General features: G+C 55.0%; 1 protein-coding gene across 1 annotated transcript in view; it reads right to left on the bottom strand.

The window, feature by feature from the left end:
* Positions 1-534: 534 nt before the first annotated feature.
* The window catches only part of IL21R (interleukin 21 receptor), a 29,719-nt gene continuing 6,012 nt past the window's right edge, over positions 535-24,241 (bottom strand). Inside the window, exons 2-9 of the mRNA XM_079121503.1 lie at positions 11,948-12,004; positions 10,425-10,527; positions 8,723-8,922; positions 5,750-5,904; positions 5,014-5,191; positions 3,964-4,069; positions 2,688-2,772; positions 535-1,369 (exon numbers count right to left, since the gene is read on the bottom strand). Of these exons, the coding sequence (XP_078977629.1) occupies positions 653-1,369; positions 2,688-2,772; positions 3,964-4,069; positions 5,014-5,191; positions 5,750-5,904; positions 8,723-8,922; positions 10,425-10,527; positions 11,948-11,996 (1,593 nt within the window). The 5' untranslated portion in view covers positions 11,997-12,004 and the 3' untranslated portion in view covers positions 535-652. The remainder of the gene's footprint in view (positions 1,370-2,687; positions 2,773-3,963; positions 4,070-5,013; positions 5,192-5,749; positions 5,905-8,722; positions 8,923-10,424; positions 10,528-11,947; positions 12,005-24,241) is intronic.

Here is a 24,241-nt window from a genome sequence, read left to right as displayed (position 1 = left end):
GGCTGTTTCTAAGAGACAAGGCTGAGTGGTTCGCAGCCCGGAAACCCAGGTGCCCTCTTTGGGAGGGCCGACCCTGGCTGTCCGTGTCGCCTGGGTTTCTCGCCCCACCCAGCTCTGCAGGGGCAGGAAGCTGGCGCTGGCGGAGGGGCTGCTCAGGCTGTGGCCAGCCTGGTCTCCGAGCCCAGAGAGGGGGAGTCACTCTCCTGGGAAGCACAGCAGGAGGCACCAGAGCCTGCAGCTTCCTACCCCCAGGGTCACTGAGGGCTCGCTACACCCCCAAGCCCTTCCCAGGAAGCCGCAGGCACAGCCTGGCCTCCTATGGCTCCTGGAAGTGGGACCCTGGAGTCTGGACTTGGCACCAGTCACAGGCCATGCCTGAGCTCGGAGGCTCTGTGGGCCCAGAGACACCCATGTGCCCCGGGGAGCAGGCCCTTCCAGTGCGGTGGGAGTCCCGGCTGCTCCCGCGAGGGCAGCAGGCATGTCACAGCCAGGTCGGCGCTCACACCCGTGGACACGCCGCTGCCCGCCGGCCACGCACACGCACACACGCTGTAAACCAAAGGCTCAAGGCCTCCTCCTGCCAGTGCCCAGGTGACCGTGTCTCTGCTGTTGGCTCAGTGACGTGGCCAGTGCCGACGGCTGGGCAGCCTGGCTAGCTGGCCTGGGGCCCTGCAGGTGGAGGGGACAGGACCACCCACTGCCGGAGGTAGCTCCTGGGGGGCCCCTCGTCGCCGGGGCTGGTGAAGTCACACTCGACGGGGCTGCCGCAGTCAGAGCCCGCGAAGCCACTGTCGAAGGTGTCCATGTCCAGGCCAGCGCTGGGTGAGCCCGCCTCGCTCCCCGAGCCTCCTCCTGGAGGCCCACCGTCCCAGGGCGGCTCCGAGGCCCAGTCCTCATCCGCCAGGGTCAGCGTCAGCCTGTCCAGGAGGCCGCCCAGCCCGGGGCCACCAGACGAGACGCAGCCGCAGGAGAGGACGGGGCTCCCTGTGCACAACAGCAGGTCCTCTGGGCCCGGGCCGGGCTCCAGGCTGGCGTCCAGGTCCAGGGCTGGGTAGCCGTCGTCCCTGCAGTGGCACGGCCAGGCGCACGGCCCCTCTGCATCCACCACGGTCACCGTGTCGATGGACACCAGGCCGTAGGGCCGGTCCCTCTCCTCGCCATCAGCTGAGCCCTCCGAGCAGCCAGCGCTGGGCTCGGCCACCCCGTCGGCCTCCAGCAGGTCTGCGGGCCCCGCCAGCCCCGGGGGCTCGGGCCCCTTGGTCGGCCCCCGGGAGGGGCTGTGGTCAGGCAGCTCCAGCGGGGAGAGCGCCACCGGGCTCCAGGGCCCCAGCTCCAGGCGGGAGGAGGACAAGGGCGAGCCCACCCATTTCTGTGAAGAGACACCGCTCGTCATGGGGGCGGACAGACAGACAGACGCGAGAGGAGGGAGAGGGAGGGATCGGGACCTCACGGTGGCCCCTGTTCCGCGGGTCCCCACTGCGGTCCCTTCCCTACTCTGAGCCTGTGCCCCCACTACAGTGGGCAGCCACTGCCCTCAGTGGCCTGCCTGCTCAGACAACGGGTGGCCAGTTGCCTGGGGTCTGCCGGATGCAGGGACAAAATTCCCGAGTCCCCAAGTCCCCGTGACAGGGTTGGGGGGCCTGGGGGTCTGGGTGACGGAACCCCTGCTGGGTCCCCCGTCTCACTTCCTCCTTGATGCTCCACAGGCTCTGTGTCCCCTGCTTAGGTGTCCCCATCAGAGGGGGCCCTCGGCCAGCACAGAAGCCCGCCTCCTCTCTTCATGGACACAGCAGGCGCACAATAAACGAGCCGAGTGACTCAGGTGACAGGCCATGCGGGACAGAGGGGCAGCCCTTCAGCTTTGAGGACACCCTCCCTCAGCTGCCAGGGACCCTCTCGGGACGTGGGAGTCTCCTCCAACCCGCAGAGAGGATCCCCAACAACAGGAGTCCCCCAGCTGGGAGCAGATCCCCTGGGAAGGGCTGTCTCAGCACCGGCTGATCTGAAGTGACCTCTGTGTGGCTGCGACCTAGTTCTCTACCCTCCCTGGACCTCAGTTTCCCCACCTATAAAATGGACCCGCCATGGGTGTCGGAGGCTTGGGTCAATGTGCACGAAGCCCCTGACCGAGGACCCAGGGTCGCTGGTGCCACACCAGGGCCTGAGATAAGGCACGGTAAATGTGACGTGAGCTTCAGGCAAGAGGGACTGTGGGTCCCGTGGCTGGGCCTGCAGGCTCCTCCCCTGCCCGACAGGGCGGCCACCCTCTCTGGGCCTCCGTCTCCCCCTGGAGCCCCGGGGGCTGCTGGGAGAATGGGAGCAGAAAGGAAGCACCAGGTAGACAGCAGGCGCTCAATCAATGCCCCAGGTTGTCCGAGGGCCAGGTCACTTGGAGCCTGCAGGTTGCCCTACCCGCCCTGTCGCACATCCTCCCTGGGCCCCTCCTGGGGGTGCCAGCGGGGGGCAGGGAGGGGTGTGAGTGGCCGCAGGCCTCGTCTTGCCGGGACCCCGTCCCTGCGTCCCCAGGTCCAGGACGGGGGGGTGGGGGGGCTTCACCCAGGGGCTGGGAGGCGCCGCGCCCGGCACTGCCCGGGAGCCCAGGCCCGGCTCCGGACCGGCCGAGGCCAAGCGGCTCTGGGCCTGGGGGCTGGGGGCCTGGGTGAGGGGCTCCTCGCAGGGCTGCTCACCTTGAAGTCCCCGCTGTGGCCCTCGTACAGGGGCTGGAAGAACCTCTTGGGGCTAGGCACCGGCGCCCACACCGTCTTGCACAGCCTGAGGGGAGAGATCAACGGGCGGTGACGGCGGCCAGGGGCAGCCTGGCCTCCCTCTCAGGCGCCCCCACTTTGTCCTGCAGGAGACTCCACACCTCCGAGACCCAGCCCGGCACCTCCCTCCCTCCGGAGCCTCCGTTGCCCATCTGTGAAGTGGGAGCAGCCGTCTCTGCAGACAGGAGGAGTTTACGGGTTTGCAGCCTCTTGTTGGCCAACGCTGCTGCCCCTCCTGAGCTCGCCCTCCAGGGACGGCCAGCAGGGCCAGCTGCACAGGGCGGGGAGGACCGGCCACTGGTCCACGGATGAGCTCTCCTGGGGTCCTTATCGCCCCCTCCAGATCCTCTGTCCCCATCTTTGCTCAGTGTCTGGTTGCAGACCCAGAGCCCCGCGCCTGATGCCTGTCACTTGGCAAAGCTTCTGCCACCACTGCCGTCCCCGGCTCAGCGGGCGGCACCCGCTCCGCCAGGGTGGGTGGGTTTACTTTCAATCAGCAGCATCCTGTCTCGTAGCCACGCTCAGCGAACCCCTTATAAAACAGACGAAGCCGGGCGCGGTGGCCCAGGCCCATAATTCCAGGGGCTCGGGAGGCTGAGGCAGGAGGATCGCGAGTTCAAAGCCAGCCTCAGCAACTTAGCGAGGCCCTAAGCGACTGTCTCTAGATAAAATACAAAGAAGTGCTGGGGATGTGGCTCTGTGGTTAAGCGCCCCAGGGTTCAATCCCTGGTGCCAAAAAAAGAAAAACAAAAACAGATCAAAGCAAGCCCTCAGCTGAAGCAGGCTGGAGGCAGGAGTGGAGGGGTGGGGACAAGCATATCACACCACCTGGCAGCCCCTGGTGCTGCTCAGGCCTCAAAGCTTAAAACTCAGCAAACAAGATCACAGCTGAGGTCCCCACCAAGAGCACAAGGTTTCCATCCTGCCCGCTCTGCTTAATGCTGTGTGGCTTTGGGCAAGTTCCTTGACGGCTCTGTGCCTTGGCCTCTCCATTTGTCAAGCAGGGGTACCTGTGGTGTGTAGGCTCGTGGGCTGCTGTGGGTGAAGCGGGAGCTCTGCAGGGGCCCGGTGCATGGTCAATGTGAGCTGGCCCTTAGCATCACCATCAAGGTGACAGACCTGTCCCCCAGCCCCGGGAGGGTCTTGCTTGGAGGGGCCGTGCCTCATCCCCCTTCCCTGCTTAGGACCCCAGCCTCACCTCCAAGGCAGGTGGATCTTCAGGCCCAGGAAGACAAGGACAGGGCCCAAGATGACCAGGAGGAGGAGCAGTAGCAGCAAGTGACCGTCCCAGCCTTTCCTGGACTCTGAGGAAGCCAATGCCGGGTTAGCCTCTCTCGGAAGTTGCACGGGGTGGGGGTGAGGGGAGTGGGGTGAAGGGCTGGAGGCTGCAGGTGCCTCACACCGACAGGGAGCCGAGTTCAGGTCCTGTTCCAACCCTGCTGTGGTTTGGGTCTGGAATGTGCCCCCAAGGCCACGTGCAGAAGGTGTGGTTCCCAGCCCGGGGCACTGTAGGGAGCTGGGGAGGACCTTTAAGAGGCCAGGTCTCTAGGAGGAACCTGGGTCCCTGGAAGCATGCCTGGAGGGGACACTGGAACCTGGCTCCTCTTCCTCTTCATATTTGACCTCCATGATGTAAGGGACCTCCTTTGTCCTATACTCCTGCCGTGGTGGACTCTGCTGCCACTGGCCCAAAGCCAAGAGGCCGCTCGACCACAGACTGAAACCTCTGAAACCTTTTTGTTTATGAAGTTGATTATCTCAGGTATTTCGTCACAGTGAGGGAAAGCTGACTAAAACCAACCCTACCACTCCAGGCAACTGACTTCATCTCTGCCTACTGTAAGCCCAGCAGCTTGGGAGGCTGAGGCGGGAGGATTGCAAGTTCAAAGCCAGCCTCAGCAACTTAGTGAGGCCCTGAGCAACTTAGGGAAGGCTTGTCTCAAAATAAAATTTAAAAAGGGCTGGGCATGTGGCTCAGGGGTTAAGCACCTCTGGGTTCCATCCCTGGTACCCACCCCCCAAAAAAAGACTTCATCTCTCTGAGCCTTAGTTTCCTAATTTGCTAAATGGGGATAACAATCCTCACTTCAGAGTCAAATGTCCCCCCAGAAGCAGCAGCTGCACCCACCGGGACTATCTGGAGATGGACGAGGGAATGGACACCTCCCAGGGCTCAGGGAGGCTGGACGAGGACCAGGCACCAGAGTCGGTCCGAGGGGTGGGATGTCCCCTCCAGCTTCACACCTACCCTCAGGTGGGGTCTGGAAGATGACAGGGTCGCTCCACTCGCTCCAGGTCCCCCGGAAGGAGGAGCCCGGCTGGGGCCCCGCCCGCACCCGCAGCTCGTAGCTGGAGTCTTTGCGGAACTCCTGGGGCAGGAGGGAGACGCTCCTCGTGTCCACTGAGACCAGCTTTGTCACCGGGCTCTGCCGGACAGAGAGGACGCAGCGGTCAGAGTTCCTCTGAGCCAGCCCCTGCCCCTCACGGAACTGCCTCTCAGCAGCCCCCACGGAAGGGGCCGGGGTCCCTTCTCCTGTGACAGGAATCAGGCTCTGGCCCAAGCTGTGGCCGTTCTCTGCAGGGCCTGGGCCTTGGCTGGCTAATTCAGCCGTTCTAAACAGAAGGCCGCTCCAGCAGCCGGGCCTCTGAGCACAGGACACCTCTGAGGCCTTCACATTTGAAACAATGGCCTCTCTAACCCTGGCTCCTCCGATATGGCTGGAATTCTCCAACTATGGCCATCCTAAGCAGGTGGAAGGTTCCAGAAGGTTTGAGAAGTTTCTGAAACCTCTTCTATTATGGTTGCATGGGGCGGGGGCTGGGGAGGAAACAAGGTCAGGGAGGTCGGGGGTCTCCGGCCCAGGGTGGTGCTGCGTGGGCGCCATGCTTGGTGTGTCCGGAGAGCGGAGCTCACCTGTCACTCACCCCGGCTGCCTGCGCTCTCCCCCCGCCCTCGCGAAGCCGGCCGCCCCCGGCTTCCTCACCAGAGCCCAGGGGTCCCCGCGGTTCCTGTACTGCAGCTCGTACTGCATCTTGCCCCTGAGCGCGTAGAAGTCAGGGTCTTCGTAGTCGGAGCACCAGGAGATGTTGTAGTGTCCCGAGAAGGTCACGGTCACGTTGAAAGGAGGAGCCGGCTTGACTTGGAGGGAAACCCAGAAGGATAAAGCAGGGTGAGAAAGATCTGGGACCAGGCGTGGGGTACGAACTCGGTCTGCGGGCAGGACTCAGATTGGGGGCGCAGGCGAGAGGCGATGGGAGAGAAAGGGCCGTCCCCAGGCTTAAAGGGAAAACAAGATGCAGGAAGCGTGTTTTCTGTTTGTTTTTGTTTGTTTGGGGGACTGAACCCAGGGGCGCCCTACCACGGACCCATCCCCACCCCAGCCCTTTTCAAGTTTTGACCCAGGGCCTCCCTAAGTGGCTTAGGGCCTCACTGAGTTGCTGGGGCTGGCCTTGAACTTGTGATCCTCCTGCCTCAGCCTCCCGAGCCGCTGGGCTCACAGGCTGAGTGACCTCTCCTGGCCTGTCACTCAAGTCTTATCTGTCTAACGCAAAAACCTTCTAAAGAACGTGCGTCCTGAGCCATTCATTTTCAATTTTGGTCCTAAAGGATGGAGCCTTGTGTCTTTCACCCAGCTTCCCCAAGAAGAGGAAGACCCCGCGTCCACAGTGACTGCTGCCCTGCTGCTCTGTGGTGGGCAGACTGACCCTTTCGGGGACCCCTGAGCTTGGCCAGATGCCCTCTGCCTCAGACCCCGCTGACCAGGCCCCAGCTGGCTCTGGGCCAGCACCCTGCCTCACTGATGTCCCCGGATGAGGGTCAGAGTCGCTCCAGGTCTGCTCCACCCCAAACTCCCTCGATGAACTTGAGCAGGACACAGCCTGACCTCCCGCTCCTGGATCAGGGAACCAGTTTCCACCTCTTGGGGCCTTGAAGTCCAGGGGCCCAGCTAAACAGCAGGAGGCGGTGACCACCGGGAACCAGTGACCAGCGCCTGCCGGCGAGAACGGCCCTGCCTATGCCCGCGCTGCACCTCCCATCCCGCTTGTGCTGGGTTCCCGGGACGAGGCCCTGTCTGCCGCTGGCTCCTGGACCCCGCCTGGGGCACAGAGGCCTGGACAGATGCTTGCCGAGTGAGCACGCGGCCCTCTGGGGGCTTCCAAGAGGGACCTGGCTGCTGGGGCGACGACCTGCTGGAGGGGAGGCGGCGCAGGCTCACGGACGCCCGAGGCGCTTCCTCCAACCTGCTGCTATCCAGGCCCTTTGGCACCCGTATGGTTCCTGATCGCTCTTCCGCTTCCCCAGGGCCGCCGGGGACTGACCCTGGGCTTCTCCCATGACCTGCGCTGAGTGCTGGGATCCGTTCAGAGAGAGACCAGGTGGTGGAACCGCTCTGCACACGCCCAGGGCTGCTTGTGAGTCTGGGGTCCTGCAGGGCAGCTCAGCGCAGGGAGGCCCAGGCCCCAGGAGGAGGAAGGAGGCCCGGAGGGGAGGCTCCTGCTGGCCTCAGACCCTGACAGAAAGGTGACTAGGAGCACCCAGCAGGGGGGAGTGGCCGCCCTGTCCCCTCCCACCCTGGCCTCTCCTCTGCTCCTGAGGCGGGTGGACAGGTGTAGGGCAGGCAGAGGGGCAGTGTGTGTGCCGGAGCCTCGCCCCTCACTGTGAGTGTGCGCAAGTGTGTGAGCATGTGTGCGATAGTGTGAGCATGTGTGTGCACACCAACGTGTGAGTGTGTGCACACGGGTGCGTGCTTGTGCGAGGTGTGTGCATGTGAGTGAGTGTATGTGAGTGTGCGTGTGTGTGTGTGGTTCAGGCCTCGGCGCCCATGCCTCGCAGGCTGGGGCTTGGGGAACCCGCAGTGGGCGTGTTAAGGCTGCGTTCAGGTCCGTGTGGTGCGAGCTGAACCTGAGTGTGAGCGTGTGGGTGTGTCTAGGCGTGTGAAGCCTGGAGGTGCCACTCCATCTCCCTCAGCAACCTGACCCCAGACATGAGCATGGACCCCAGACACACCTGCCACGAGGGACGAGGGACGGGGCTCCCAGACTAGGGCTGTGGCTGCAGGGCAGGAGGAGCGTGCACACACACACACACACACACACACACACGGGGACACACACACAATGGGGACACACACACAGAGACACACATGGGGACACACACGGGGACACACACACACACACGGGGGCACACACACGGGGACACACACACAGGGACACACACGGGGACACAGACACATAGAACACAGACACACCGACACACACACACAGACACACACAGATGTACAGTCACATGCACACACACACACACACGGGGACACACACACACACAGGGACACACACGGGGACACAGACACACACGGGGACACACACGGGGACACAGACACACACACAGGGACACACACACGGGGACACACACACACACAGACACACACTCAAGCCAAAGTCCCCTCCAGACCCTCCCTGGCCAGCCCTGGCTCTGGCTCACGGACACGGGATCCCTTGGCCCTCCTGCTCCCGGGACCCCACCTCCAGGCCAGGGGACCCTCCAGCCTCACTAGGCCCAGGAGGGGGTCGCAGGCCCTTGGTGTGACCAGGTGGCTCCTCCGGCATCCCAGAGGGCCGGTGTGGGAAGGGCCTCCTCTCCGCACACGGGAAGCAGCCCCAGGCGCGACACACACCTTGTCCAAAGCCACGCCGACCGGCAGGGCCCAGCCAGGACCAAAGCCCGGAGTCCTGGCCCCAGCCCGGCTCTCTCCAGACCTCCACTGCTTCTCTCAGGGGTCGAGGCCCAACCTCATACAACCCATCACACCCTAGTATAAAGAAGAGCGCCCAAGGGCAGGCTCCTAAGGGGTGGCAAGGGCCGCGACACCCTTTCTGATGGAGCGGGGAGCGGCCGGAGGGCAGGGAGCTGGGCCCAGCCCCGCCGGGGTCCCCCACCAGGGCCCGAGGGTACTCACTGCTGTCAGCCAGGACAAAGCTGCCGCACTCGCGGGAGTCGTTGCTGGACTGGTCTGTCACGCTGACGCTGAAGACGTCGTCGGGCATGAAGACCGACACCTCCATGTGGCACGTGTACTTGGCGTGCGTGGCGTTGTGGCTGGACCTGTGGAGGCTGCAGGAGGTGACCTGGTCCTCCAGCTCTCCATACTGGTCTTGCCTTGGAGGAGACAGAGGCCGGTCACCGCTGGAGGCCGGTCACCGCCGGAGGCCAGGCCCCGTGCTTGGGCCAGATGCCCGGCGCTCAGGCTGGGAGGGGCCTTGGAGGTGGGCCCGGGTCTGGTCCAGCAGCCCCTCCAGGGAGGCTCCCTCCGCTGCAGCAGCCCTGAGGGGTGGTCCGGGCGGGGCGCACGCCCTGGCCGGGACTCTCCCCTCCTCGTGTGGGTCTTGGGAATCCGGGCCTCGCTCATTTGGATCAGGACTTGCTCGGTTCCACCACCGGATGGCAGCCCTACAGAAAGGGGCTGAGCACTTGGGGTGTCCGTGCTTCCTTTCTGTCCAGTCATGGCACCCGCTGAAGACCCAAGCGAGCCTCAGCCCTGCCCAGGAGAGCGAGGGAAGCCTGTGGGATGCGGCTGCGAGAGATGCTCTGGTTTTTTAACTCCCGCTGGGCAGAGGGATGGGTTTTGCAGTATGTGTAGGAGTTCACCGGCTAGTTACATCCTTACCTACGTGTCCAGGGTCTGAACACCAATCTGGATGGGCGGGCTCCTACAGCAGCCAGGGGGGCCTTTAAAAGCCCCCGTCCCCCTCCCTAAAGCCTCTGGGGGCCCCTGTTCACTCCCACCCAGCACGTTGGCCCTGGGGCACCTCTCCCCGGGCTGACCTGGCTCCTACCCTGTGGTCCTCTTCCTACTCCTCGGACTCGCTGGCTCTTGCCCTATTCCTGGAATAGCTTTCCCAGCCTCTGGTGGCCTCTTCTCATGCGGGACGTTTGCCCCTCTGCCCTATGTCAGCTCCAAACCTTGCAGGTGACCTTGACTGTGACCTTTGCAGTCTTGAGCCCCGCTGCATCCCCTGTACCCACAATGCCTCTGGCAGGACCTTAATTAATATGCTTTGAGTGAATGAGTGGATCAGGTGACAGAATGAAAGGCAGCTGTTTTGTGTCCCGAGTGGCACATGGATGAATAAGGACCCCGGAATTTTAAGTTATCTTAGTAACTTTAGGTGGATTTGAATCCCACCTCTACCACTCACTGGCTGTGTGACCTTGGGCCAGTTGCTTAACCTCTCTGACCTTCATCGTCCTCACCTGGGAAACGAGTGTGATCACTGTGAGGGAAGGACGTGATCCATAGCTCAGGGGAAGCATGTGGCAGGGGACCTGAGACCTACTCAGGGCCTGGACAGTCTTGTGGGAGACTGGCTGTCCCAGGGCCTCAAGACCAGTCGGGCCTGCGTGGGCATGAGAGTGTGGCCCCTGGCCCAGCCCCGGGCAGTCCTGTAGGCCGGAGTGGTCATCAGCAAGGTGGGCACAGTGGCGCCCGCTCGCGGGGTCTTTCTTGGAGTGAAAGGGCTGAGGGGCCCTGCGCAGCCCCTGCTCTGCTGACCGCTGACCCGCCTGCCGCGCAGAGGGCCGCTCCAGCCTGGCCGTGGTCTCCGGGCCCAGCCCCACCCAGCCCCATAGGAGCCCAGAGGAGCGTCCCCAGGGCCACTTACCAGGTGAGAGCGAGGGAGCCGGGGCGGGGGCTCCAGGTCTGCAGGACGCAGGTGACCGTCTGGAGGTAGTCAGAGTGACACACCAGGTCCGAGCAGCCCCAGCCTGCAGGGTGGGGAGCGGGGGCTGTGGGGCCGGCTGGCGGCCGGAGGGTGCATCGGGCGGCCCCGGGGCCCCGCGAATAGGCCCAGGACACAGGGACCCCGTCACCTGGGGACGCTCGAGCGAGTCCCAGTGTTTCGAGACCGGCCGTGGTGGCACGTCACCCCCGATGTGACGTGGTTTAAACCACGCTGTCCCCATCTGAGCCCCTGTCCCTCCTCAGGACAGCCCACTCAGGTCCTGAGCCCCAGACGCAGGGTGGGCTGCGGCAGCGGAGATGCCCTCCTCCCACGGGAGGGCCAGGACCTCGGGAAGCCACCAGAGCTCTGCAGCTGACGCCTCAAAGCCTGGCCAAGAGGCGTTCAGGGCGCCATCTTGGAAGTCGAGGCCTTGACCTTGGACTTCCCAGTCTCCAGGACTGTGAGAAATCAACCTCCACCCTTTATCTTTTGTTCAGCAGCACAAACGGGCCCAGACAGCCCAGGAGAGCCAGGCGCCCCTCTCCGCTCTGCCGCCGTCCAGCTGCGTGGCCGTGACCCCTGACCCTGTTCACCCAGCCTCAGTTGCCTTAACTGAGAACAGGGCGCTGTTGCGACACGGGTCTCCGGCCGGCAGGAGAACGGAAGGAGGTGAAGTTCAAGGCTTGTTCCTTGCTCCCCTGGGTGTGGCACATGCCGGGGACCCAGAGGCTTCCCAGAGCCGGGCCGGGTGCTGCCCCTCAGAACGGAGAATAGCAAGCTCCACATCTGTTTCCTGAGGAGCTATTTGCGGCGCTGGGCTTCGGGTAAAACCCAGAGCAGAGCTTCTGAGTCAGCGGAGCCGGGCAGAGTTCCCCTCCGCCTCCGCCGGCCTCCAGCTTGCCCGGGCCTGGGCCTCCTCACCAGGAAGGCCTCCTGGGCTCCGCCCTGGGCAGCCTCCTCAGGAGGACTCCTGCCTGCTGCTCCCTGTGGCCTCAGGTCCACCTCTGGACCTCCGGAGTGGACTCCAGCCCTTGGGCTCCCTTTGATTTGAGGGAGAAGCCCCAGGGCCCACGGAGGGTCCAGAGACTGCCCGAGAGCATCTCTGAGCAAAGTCCTTACACGGGAGGGACAGAGGTTGGACGGAAGGCAGGACTTCCCCCTTGGGGGTCGGGAGCCAGCCGAGGCCGCCGGCAGAGGAATGAAGGACGACACAGCGCACCCCGGGGAGACTGAAGCCCCACACCCCTGCGCGGGCCACTCCAGCCTCAGGCGGCCGCTTCTGGTTAATGGAGCGCTTTGGTCAGCTGGGTTCTGGTTAATGGAGGGCCAACCACTGAAGCTGTATCGGCCTCAAGTGGACAGATGCCGTCGATGCTGGGTCCCAACCGCCCAGGATCCGTGCTGGGCTTTGTGGGGGGGAGGAGGGGACCCTGGCCACGTGCAGATCGGGGGCAGCTACTTACCACCCTGGAACAGCAGCAGGAGAAAGGGCAGCGCCCAGCCACACGGCATGCTGAGTCCTGGGGCCTGCAAGACACGCGGGCGGTGAGCTGGGGGCAGCGGGCACAGCCTCCAACCCTGGGCCCTCCCTGGGCCGGCTTCCTGCAGAATCCCACGGGTCTCTGAGGGATCCGCGGGGTGAGGGCAGCCCGGCCTCCTGCCCTCCGCCAAGGCGAGGTCCTCCCCCAGAGTCCTGCCCCCAGCAGGAGAACTTGAGGAGGGGCTGCCCTTCTCCGCCTCTGCCCAGCCCGGGGGAGCATGGTGCAATGACAAGGATGCGCCTCGGCCCGCCGTAGACAGGAGGGGAGGGTGGGCACCCACTCGGCAAAGGGGCTTCGCCGATGGCAGTCTGGCCTTTCCCGTGTTGGCGTTGGCCCAAGAATTGGCTTCACCCTAAGTGGGAATCCAGGGCAGCGCGGAGGAGACGACGCGGCGCACAGGATGAGGCTAGCCCCCGGGTGAGGCTTCTTACTCCATCACCCAGCCCAGGTTAGCCCCCTGGGGAGCGCACCAGGAGACCCAGGCCCAACCGAGAAAGGGCGGCCTGGGCTCCCTGGTCCTGACCGAGATGGAGAAGGGCCCTCTCTGGAGACCAGATGAGCTTGTCTGGGAAGAGTAGCCTTTGAGGCCCGGGGCAGAGGAACGGCCCGCCAGGCTGGGCACGCCAGGCGCTTCTGGAACTGGGCTTATTAAAGGGGCCAGTTCTGGGTCTGTTAGGGGAGGGGTCACCAGCGGCCAGTGGGGCCACCTGCCCAGGCTCTGGAGCCCCACCCAGATCAGCCCCTCCAGGAGGGTTGCCACGGGCGCTGGGCCCAGAGGGATGACCAGGGGTCCAGTCCCACACACAGCTCTCCTCAGTTTCTATCCCCGACTCCTCGATAGCAGTTCCTTGATGGGGGTCCCCAGACCTGACTCTGGCCCCATCGACAGTTCTGTGTGACCTTTTAACAAAGTCCCCAAGGAAGCAGTGGTGAAGGGCACAGACGTGCAGCAGGGCCTTTCCCAGTACTGCTGTGTGGCGGCAGCCCAGTCGCTGGCCCTCTCTGGGCCTCATAAAGTGGAGACCTCCAGGGCTCCATGAGAATTGACAGAGGTGATCTGCAGGACACCCTTGACAGTGCCCTCTGACCATAAGCCCTGAGCTGTGCTCGCGACAGAACGTGGAACCTCAGAAAAGCAAGCTCCCGGGCCCAGCTAGCCGAGTTTCCAAGCCTTCTCACTTTCAAAATCCTGGCGGCAGGCACGCAGGCACGTGCGGTTCGTGGCTCGTTCGCTCTGTTTTCTTTAAGCAGACTCACCCAGAAATTCAAGACCAGCCTCATCCTAATAAATCACACATGTCCCACTACTTTTTTTGTTTTTCTCTGACGCACTTTAAAATGAACTGCATCGCCATTCAAATAAAAGAAGCTTAGAACAAACGCCCCCCGGCCACCTTCAGGAGCCTTGTGCTGTGATGTGGAACGTGTCCCCCAAAGTTCATGTGCTGGGAGCTTATCCCCAAAGTCACCTGTGGATGGACGGTACTGGGGGCCTGAAGGGGCACTTAGGGTGAGACGGCATCAGTGGCTTCGGAAAAGGAAGAGCTGGCGCACTCGCTCTGTCCCACCTGTGACCCGTCCGCCACAGGGGTGCAGCATGAGGCCCTCCCCGGAGGCTGAGCAGATGCCAGAACCTCGCTCTTGGTCTCCCTGCCTCCAGCACCTGAGCCATATTGACTTTTAAAATGGACCAGATTGACCAGGCACAAAAGTGCAGGTCTGTAATCCCAGCAGCTAGGGAGGCTGAGGCAGGAGGATCACAAGTTGGAGGCCAGCCTCAGCAACCTAGTGAGGCCCTGACTCTAAATAAAATAGAAAAAGGACTGGGGATGTGGCTCAGTGGTTAAGCACCTTGGGGTTCAATCCCCAGTACAAAACAAAACAAAACCCCAGACCTCAGGTGTTTTGTTATAAGCAGCAGAATGTGGACTCAGACGCCTGTTTGCTCTGCCTTGAACTGGTGGGTCCACAGCTCGGATCCGACCCCAGACAGGCACAGCTCCGTCCATGTCCCTGCCCAGTGCTCCATCTCCGCCACAGGAACAAGCCTCCTTAGCCCGGGACCAAGGCTCCTCCGCCTCCATTCCTTACCAGCTCTGCGCGCACCCAACTCCCGGGCCTGCAGGAGGCTGGCTTGCCTGCCCGGGGCTTCTCCTCGCTACCAGGTGCTCCGCACCCTGGAGCCCACGACGTAGTTTGTGGCACCTGACTCCACCCTCTGCCCCACAGAGAGGGCACCTGACCCAGGCCCGGCCCATCCCAGGACCCCACTTGTCATGAAGGCCCTGCCACAGAGATTGGATCAGGATGGACATGAAGCCAGCCAAGGCCAATGTCAGGGGTCCTGGGACTTTTTTCCTCTGGAACTTTAGCAGAGGGACTTTTTGGGGTACCTGCTAGAAGCTTGTAGCCAGGTCGGTCACCTCTTAAAGCCTGGCTGGAAAGGATGAAAATACAGTGAAGCACCGACCCAGAGTCCCCACAGCAGCCCTTGAGGACCTGGATCCAGCCATACCTGATGTCCGCATTTGGACCTTTCATTGACACGAGCCGGAAAGGCCCTCTTTTGCTCAGCTGTGTCAAACCGTATTTCTGTTGTGTGAACCAAGGATATCTGATGCAGAGGAGGAGAAAGGTGCGCTGGAACTTGAGGATCGGGGAGCAAAATCCTCCCACAGGTCCTCCCGCTCTCTGGCCTCAGGCGCCATCTCTGAAATGGGCGCAATCACAGGCGCTGCACCTGCGGCTGTGACTGGACAGCGTGGAAGCAGAGGTGGCGGCGGCGAGCCATGAGGTGCTCGGCCAGGGTGCCGGACTCCCGCTGCAGACAGCCGGTGTCCCGCTAACCCTGCACTGACGCCGAGGGGCTGCGGCCTGGCAGGGCACTTAAGCTCTGTGGGCAGTGACAGCCGAGGACCCTGGGGACTCCATTAGCCCCTCCTGCAAAGCACCTGGAAGAGAGCCCGGCCTGTGGCAGCCTCACCTGAGGGGTGAGCAAGACCATCAGCGTCCCAGACGCGAGCCACAGGGCGTGGGAAGGGGAGACCCAGGAAGACCCGGGACCTGCGACCTGCCTGCCACTCACAGGAGCTGCAGATCCAGCTGGTCCTGGTTTGAAAGGGGGAGAGGGAGGAGCAACCAGAACCAGGTCCAAATGGAGGCTCTTGCTCCGTGCGCGACGCGGCCAGTAAAGAAGGCCCAGAAGGTCCCACGCCCCCGCTCCCTCCGCAGGATCCGGTCAACGAGGCCGCCGCATCTGGGGAGCACTAGCCTTGCACACAGAGCTTCTCCACCCCTCCTCCAGATCCCAGGGCTCCGCCTGGGGACCCCCGGCCGCCTCCCTCTCTGCCCTGAATCCGCCCTCCGAGTCTCCCACTCAAGCCGGCTCCAGAGGGCCACGCAACCTCCTCCACAGATGTAACCAGGCCACACCTGCTGCGCTTCCCAGAGGAAGCACAGAAGTGTCCTGCGTCTTCCCTCCTGGGATCCCTGCAGCAGCCCCTCCACAGTCTCTTCCAGAACAGATCAGAGTCCCTGTCTTGGAGCCGACTGCATCCCCGCTGTGTGTCCTTGGGCAAGTTACCTGACCCTTCTGATTCTGTTTTCTCATGTATAAAATGGGGGTCGTGGATCTTTGCTGGGGGTCTGTTGGGAGCGCAGAAAGCATCCTGCATGAGGAGCCTGGTGCAAGCATCTGTCCTCCAGGCCCCAGTGCTGAGACATGATTTCTGGGGTTGTAGTCATTCAGATTCAAATTTGGCCAAATTTCGGGACATTCTAGGGGAAGCTGAGAGGCTTGGGGGTAGGAAATCAGGCTGAAGTAGGAGCTATGGAGAACCGAAGTGCAGAGAAATGCAAATAAAAACCACAATGACAGACCATTTAAATGTCATCAGATCGGCAGAGAACTAGAAGCTCAGCCTGCGATGCACGCTGCTGGGGATGCTGGAATCCCATTCACACCAGTGGAAACGTAAATCAGTGCTGCCGCCAATATCCATGCCCCTTCCATACAGAGTCGCCTGTCAGGAGCCAAGGAAGCAGGCCAGCGCCTTCCCGAGGCCTGGCAATGTCACCCTCTATACCCTCCAAAACACTCTTCACCTGCAAGGGTGTCTACAGCAGCGTTGCTTCTTTGAAAGTGAAAAGTTAGGAGCAACCTAAATGCTCATCATCAGGAGGATGGAAAACAATAAATAGTGACCCAGTGGCTCGGTGTGTAAGTGAGTCATTAGCTGCACACGGCGCGGCTGGTGACTCACAAAGAAAACATGGAGTGAGACAGAACGGCACGTGCATGACACCATCGTGACCGCTTCAGACCACAGGAAGCGGTAGTGTAAGCAAACAGACCCACGTCACAAAGGCACGAGGAATCCACGGAGGGGAGAAGTGGGAAAAGGGGTCTCATGAGAAAAAGGGTCCCCAGGGGTCTCAACAGTTGGGTGAAACCTCGCTGGGTGTTGATTACATTTCTATTTAAACCCTTTTGTATATCCAGACTCTCACAGGCTGCGTGCCATGGCGCATGCCTGTCATCTCAGCGGCTGGGGAGGCTGAGGCAGGAGGATTGCAAGTCTGAGGCCAGCCTCAGCAACTTATGGAGCCCTAAGCAACTCAGTGAGACCCTGTCTCTAAATAAAATATAAAAAGGGCTGGGACGTGGCTCAGTGGTCAAGTGCTCCTGGGTTCAATCCCTGGTACCAAAATAATTTTTTTAAAAAAGAGTAGGAATCCTAGAAATGAAAGATAGAATAAGTGCTGAAGAAATGGACTAGTGAGCTGAAGACTCCTCAACAGAAAACACCTGCACTGAATTTTTCAGAGGAAAAAGTTTAAAAAGACAGAAAGTAGCAAAAGAAACATATGAGAGAGCATGTAAGGTCGAGCACGTGTGTGACTGGTTAAGAAGGAGAGGAGAGAGAACGAGCGGATCCTGGGTAAGCTCCTTCCCCAGCTAACAAGACATTAACCCCGAGGTTCCAAAAGCTCTGTGGACCCCCAAAAAGATCAATACCAAGAAAACACTTCTAGGCCCACCGCAGAAAAACTTTAAAAATTAAAAACAAGACATACTAAAAGTACTACAGAGAAAAAAGACATTTTGCCTTCAAAGGAGAAATAAGACTATCAGCTGAATTCTCAAGGGACATTATAAGAGGAGACAATGGGACAAGATCTTTAAAAGCTGAAAAAAATTTAAAAATCAGTTTAGAGTTTTATGTCCAGCACAAACATCCTTTAAAAGGTGAAGGTGAGGTCGATATGGTAAAGGATTCTATGAAACTCCCACCATTAATAGCATACATAATCATGAAAACTTGAAAACTTTATTCCTAAGATTATAAACAAGACAAGGTTTCCAGCCCCGTGAAGTCTGTGAAACATTTTACTAGAACTTTTTAGCCAAGGCAATTAAGCAAGAAGAAGAAATGAAAGACATCCAGATTGAAAAGGAAGAGGTAAACCATTTCTATTTTTGGATAATATGATTTTGGGGGGGGGGGGGAATACCAAAGTTGCTGAGGCTGGCCTCCATCTTGCAATCCTCCTGCCTCAGCCTCCTCAGTCTGATTACAGACATGCATCTTTGCAATTGGTCTTTGACAAGGGCGCCAAGACAATGGTTAAAAGAATAGTCTATAAAGCACAGGGTACTGTTGAAACTGGACATGTAATATAATAAAACATAAAACATTAACTCAAAGTGGATAAAAGATCTAGATGCAAAAGGTAAAGTTATTACTAAAATCTTCAAATAAAACTCAGGTGTAAATCTCTGTGACCTTGTAGCAGGCAATGGTTTCTGAAATGTGACACCAAAAGCACAAATAAAGAAAAATAGATATACTGGACTACATCAAAATTTAAAATGTTTGTGCTTCAAAAACGCTATTAAGAAAGCGAGGGGCTGGGGGTGGGGCTCAGTGGCAGAGCGCTTGCCTAGCACGTGTGAGGCACTGGGTTTGATTCTCAGCACCACATAGAAATAAATAAACAAATAAAGGTTAAAAAAGAAAGAAAGTGAGCCAGGTGCAGTGGGCCACGCCTGTGATCCCAGCAGCTCGGGAGGCTGAGGCAGGAGGATCAGGAGTCCAGAGTCAGCCTCAGAAAAGTGAGGCGCTAAGCAATTCAGTCTCTAAATAAAATACAAAATAGGGCTGGGGACGCGGCTCCGTGGTCGAGGGCCCCTGGGTTCAATTCCAAGTTTAAAAAAAAATATGTATATATAGTGAAAAGACAAGCTTCGGAATGGTCAAAAGTCTCCGCAGAGCACGCGCATGGGAAAGGCCTAGCGTTCTCGGGATCAGTGCACACGCAGAACTCTGGCAACTACACATCTAAAACTCTAAGGTCCAATTTGAAAAAGGGCCAGAGATTTGAACAGACGTTTTTCCACAGAAGAAGCACAAATGAACGCAAGAAAAGTCACCCTGGTCGTCAGGGAGACGCAAACAGAGACACAGCGATGAAGTCCACTCCCTGCTTCTAGGATAGCGAAGCCACCGTCGCCCGCAAGAAGCAGCATCGAGTGGGGGGTGAGACCCGAGGGCGCGTGGAGAATGGAAACCGTTGCAGTTTCTCAAAAAGTCACAGAGCCACCAGGGACCAAGCTCCCGGCTCCCAGGCAGGCTGTGAGAAGAACGGAGACAGGCCCGAGCCGCGTGCTGCCCAAGAGCCCCAGGGGAGCCGCCCAGAGCCTGCCACTCTGGAAAGCAGTGTGGCCGTCCCGCAGAACACCTGGAATGGACCCACCATCTGACCCAGCTGTCCCACTCCTCGGTTTACACCCAAAGGACTTCAGATCAGCAGACCACAGTGACCAGCCACGTCAATGTTCATAGCAGCTCAGTTCACAATAGCTAAGCTCTGGAGCCACCTAGGTGTCCCTCAACAGATGGATGGATGAAGCCACCGTGGTGTGTGTCTCTGTATATGTGATGGGATAAACACAAGGTAGGCTATCTGCTCATGGAATACCATTTAGCCACCAATAGGAATGGGGTGACGGGTCTGCTTCAAATGACCACTGTGAAAATCGGTGCTGAAGAAGTCAGACACAAAGGTCCCAGAGGGTAAGGTACGCTTCCTCTGTAGGAAACGTCACCAAGCGGCAAATCCGCAGAGACAGGAGTAGGTTCCCAGGACGGAGGCTGTGGAGGAATGATGGGGTGGACAGGGTTGAATTCTGGAGTGACAGCTGTTTTGGAGTCCAGACGGTCACGCAGCTTGGGAGAGCCACCAAGTCCATGGAGTGCTGTGCCTGAAAGAGGGGAAGTACCTGGAATGTGTCAGGACCACGAGGTTTTGAAAATGAAGAGAGAAAAAAGGTTTATTCAGTCAGAACGAGTGAAGAACAACAGAACAGTTTGTCGCTGGCCGACCTGAGCGGAAGAAAGAGTAGCGTGAGTTGTTTTAGATAAAAGAAAATAATTCCTGATGGGAATCAGTGTACTAAGGACACGATGATGAACCACGGAGAGTGTTCTAAGTAAAGATCAATTTTAATTGTAAATGTACTAAGGCAACATATTAAGGAGTTTATGTGTAGGATACAGCCACAAGTATGGGGATAATACCAAGAATGGAATAATACCTATTCCATACTTGTACAATTATATCAAAATGGATTCTACTGTCTCATGTAACTACAAAGGATCAATTTTAAAAATACACGATCATGATATCCCCAAGGTAAGAAGAGGTGAACAAAGTTAAAGACTATTGTAGTATCTAGGAAAAGATAAAATACTGATTTAAGGTAGAGCTTTTAAAAAATTAACTATGCTTGTTCTACTCCTTAAGATAATCACAAAAAGAATTATCAAAGAAGTAAAAAACTAAAAAGGTCATAGAGTAATAATTTTTAAAAGTTGGTTATTCTAAAAAATGGGCAAAGGAGAAAAAAGTGATAAAGAACAGATAGGATAAAAAATAAATAGCAAGATGCTGGGCTTAATCCCAAACATAGTACATTCCTTAAGGGTAAATGAACTAAATGTTGGAATTAAAAACAAGCTGGGTAGCAAAAGTTGACATTAAAAGAAAGTAAAGTTGTAGGTCAATCTTTATCATAAATAAAATGCAAAACTCCTACACAAAATACTAACGAATCTAATGATATATACAAAGACAATGTATCATTATCCCCTTTGCTTATTTTAGGAATTTATGATTAGTTTGACATTAGAAAACCAGTGATCTATTTTACAACATTAACAGAATGAAGAAATTTTATAAGATCATTTGATGTATTCAGAAACTATTTAATGAATTGCAAAATCCATTTGTGATTTCTAAAACCTGTCAGAAAATGATTCCCCTGAATAGGACTATGGCCCTTTAATCCAAAAAAGGTCACACGCACACATACGAACAATCTACATAGCTGACATTATCCTCAACTGGGAAATATTGAACATTTTCTCCCTGAGGGTAGAAAAACGAAATCAAGAATGTCTTGTATCAGAGGCCCAAATCAACACAATAGACAAGAACAAGAAATAAATTGATAAATAGAGGAAAAGACAAGTATTTGGAATGTCATAAGGATTGGGCACCTAGAAATAGCCAAGATACCCGACAAATGAACTATTAGAATAATAATTTATAAGCAAGGAAACTGAAGATGAGATCAATATAAAAATTTTATTGTATTTCTATAGATCAGCAAAATTGACAAACTCTTAGTTACACAAAAAGAGAAGACTCAAGTCCCTAAACGTGGAAATGAAAGAGGAGACATTTCAACCAACGCCACAGAAATAAAAAAGGTGTAAGAGAATACTATGAATGATCATAGGACAACAGACTGGATAACCTTCAAGAAATCAGCAAATCCCTAGAAACATACGACCTACCAAGACAGATTCACAAAAAACCATAATATCTGAATAGACCTATAAATGGTAAGGAAACTAATCAGTAATCAAAAAAGTGTCAATAAGAAAAAATGCAAAATCCAATGGCTACCAAATATTTTTTAAAAGGATTAACACCAATCCCTCTCTCTTCCCAAAAATTGAAAAAGAGGAAATCCTTCCAAATTCATTTTATGAGGTTTTAATACCAAAGCCAGAAAAAGAGGCTAAAAAACTCCAGACCAATATCCCTGATGAATATTTGTACAAGAATCCTCAACAAAACACTAGCAAACCAAATTCAACAATACATTAAAAGAATTAACCACTATAATGAAGAGGGTGTATCCCTGGAATTCAAGGATGGTTCAAATTATGAGAATCAATAAATATCACATACCACATTAATAGAATAAGGGACAAAAATCATATGATCACGTCAATTGATGCAGAAAAGTATTTGACAAGATTCAATGTCATTTGATAATAATTTTTAAAACTCAACAACCTAGAAATGTTTAACATATTCAATGGTGAAAAACTGAAATCTTTTCCTCTAAGATCAGGACCAAGGCAAGAATGCCTGCTTTTGCCATTTCTCTTCAACACACTGGAAGTTCTAGCCACTGGTATTAGGCACGAAAGAGGTATTTAGGCATCTAAATTGGAAAGGAAGAAGTAAAATTTTCTCTGTTTGCAGATGACATGATCTTATTTGTTGAAAAACTCTAAAAATTGCACAGAAAACTTAAGAACTAATAAATGAATTCGGCAAAGTTGAGGTATACACAACACTCAAATATTAGTTGCATTTCTATATGCAAATAATAAATAGTCCAAAAAGGAAATTCAGAAAACAATTCCATTTACAATAGCATCAAAAAAGAAAAAAATGCTTAGGACTAAATTTAACCGAGGAGGAGAAAGAGTAGTACACAACATTGTTAAAAGAAATTAGACACAAATAAATAGAAAGACAGCCCATCTTCATGGATTGAAGACTTAATATTCTTAACACGTCAATATTACCCAAAGCAAATTATGGATTTAAAACAATCCCTACAAAATCCCACAGTTTTTCTTGTTTATCTTTTTATTTTTTTTTCCAGAAATAGAAAAATCCACAAGATATAGTGGTACATGCCTATAATCCAAGTGACTCAGGAGGCTGAGACAGGAGGATCAAAAGTTCGAGGCCAGCCTCAGTGACTTAGCAAGGCTCTAAGCAACTTAGTGAGATTCTGTCTCTAATTAAAAATATAAAAAAAGGGCTGGGGATGTGGCTCAGTGGTTAAGTGCCCCTGGGTTCAATTTCCAGTATGAAAAAGAAGGAAAAAAAAAAAAAAGAAAAAGAAAAAAATTGATAAAGAACCCAAATAGACATTTTTCCAAAGAAATAAACAAATGTGAAAAGATGCTCAATGTGAAAAGATGCTCAATCTCACTAGTCATCAGAGAAAGGCAGCTCAAAACCACAATGAGTTATCACTTCACACTTGTTGGGATGGCATTAGAAGAAAAAAAGGAAATGACACGTATTGGTAAGAATGTGGAGAAATTAGGACAATTCTGTACTTTTCTGTTAATAGTTTGGAAAATTGAAAGTAGAAATGCCAGGTACATAACAAAAGAAGGAAAAGTGGCATCTCAAAGAAGCATTTACAATTACCTTTACAAGCCAAGACGTGTAAGTAATCTAGATTCATTGACAGACAAATGGATAAAGAAAATGTTCTCTATTCAAACCATGGAATAGTATTCAGCTTTCAAAAAGAGGGCAATCCTGTCTATGTTACACATGGATGAAACCCGAGGACTGTATGTTAAGTGAAACAAGCCAATTACAAGACACATGTTGCCTGATTCCACTTATAGGGATGTATTTAAAGCCATCAAACTCATCAAAACAGAAGGTAGGCTGGTAGGTGCAGGCACTAGAGGGAGGAAGACATGGGGAGTTGTTTCTTGATGGGTTTAGACTGTCACTCATGCAAGATGAAGAGCTGTTGTTCAATGATGTGTGCATAGTTAACCCTCATGAACTGTGTACCTAAAAGTAGCTGAGGGTAAAAAAATCTTACTGGTTAATGAAATCCAAGCCTGAGACACTCTGCTGTGGACCAGAGGACCTTCTCTCATATGGTTAGCAGAGGAAGATGAGTGAAAACATTACAAAAGTAAAGGCAAGAGCCCTCTCATATAAGTCGGATGCCCTGCTATCCACCAGCTGCTCAGAAGGCTGAGGCAGGAGGATCACTTGATCCCAGGAGTTTGAGGCCAGATTGGGCAAGAGTGAGAATCAATTAAAAAAAAAAAAAAATATATATATATATACAGATATATATAAACAAAACAAAGCAAAACAATCCAACAACACAATAGCAACAATAACAAAATCCACTCATCTGGTGGTCAGATCAAGTAAGCCATGTTAGGGGTTTATTAGTTATTTTTTCCTACATCTGGAACTCCAGCTTGAAAGGTGTGTCAATAAGTTATATAATGTGAAAAGAAAACATATATTTGTACACTGAGAACAAATGAAATTTTAAAGTTATGCAACGTACATTAACAGTAAATACTAAATACCCAGGAATGACTCTAATTAGAGATATGCAAGACTTTTGCACAGAAACTTACAAGACACTACTAAGATAAATTGAAGGAAATAGAAATAAACAAAGGTGCATACTATGTTCATGGATTGGAAGATTTAAAGATATCTGTTCTCCCTGAGTTGAACCAGTTTCAATAAAATCTCAACGTCCAAAACAATCTCCAGCAGGATTTTCTTTGGTAAAAATTGACAAGATTATTCTAAAATTTGTATAGAAATGCAAAGAGTTAAAAATAGTTCAGACAGCTTTTAAAGAAGAATGTCAAGATTTAGAAAGTAATTAAGAAAATACAGCATTGTTTCAAGGAAAAACAAATTGCTCAACAGAAGAGAGGCTCCAGAAACAGGTTTACACATGAACACTTGATTCTCAGTAAAGGCACCATTGAAAAGCAGGGGAAGCCAGGTTCATGCCTGTAATCCCAGCGGCCTGGGAGGCTGAGGCAGGAGGATCACTGAGTAAGGCTATACGCAGCTTAGCAAGACTCTATCTCAAAATAAAAAATAAAATAGGCTGGGGATATGGCTCGGTGGTTAAGTGCCCCTGGGTTTAGTCCCTGGTGAGAAAGATAGAAAGAAAGAGAGAGAGAGAGAGAAAGAGAGAGAGAGAGAGCGAGAGAGAGAGAGAGAGAGAGAGAGAGAGGAAGAAAGAAGAAAGGAAAGAAAGGAAGAAAAGAAAAGCAATGGAGAAAAAAAATCAAAAAATGATGGCATATTATTTGAATATTCATATGGAAA

Source organism: Sciurus vulgaris, assembly GCF_902686455.1.
Source record: "Sciurus vulgaris genome assembly, chromosome: 18".
Taxonomy (NCBI): domain Eukaryota; kingdom Metazoa; phylum Chordata; class Mammalia; order Rodentia; family Sciuridae; genus Sciurus; species Sciurus vulgaris.
Note: the sequence above shows the minus strand (reverse complement) of the source record. Positions and strands in the feature narration are given on the sequence as shown.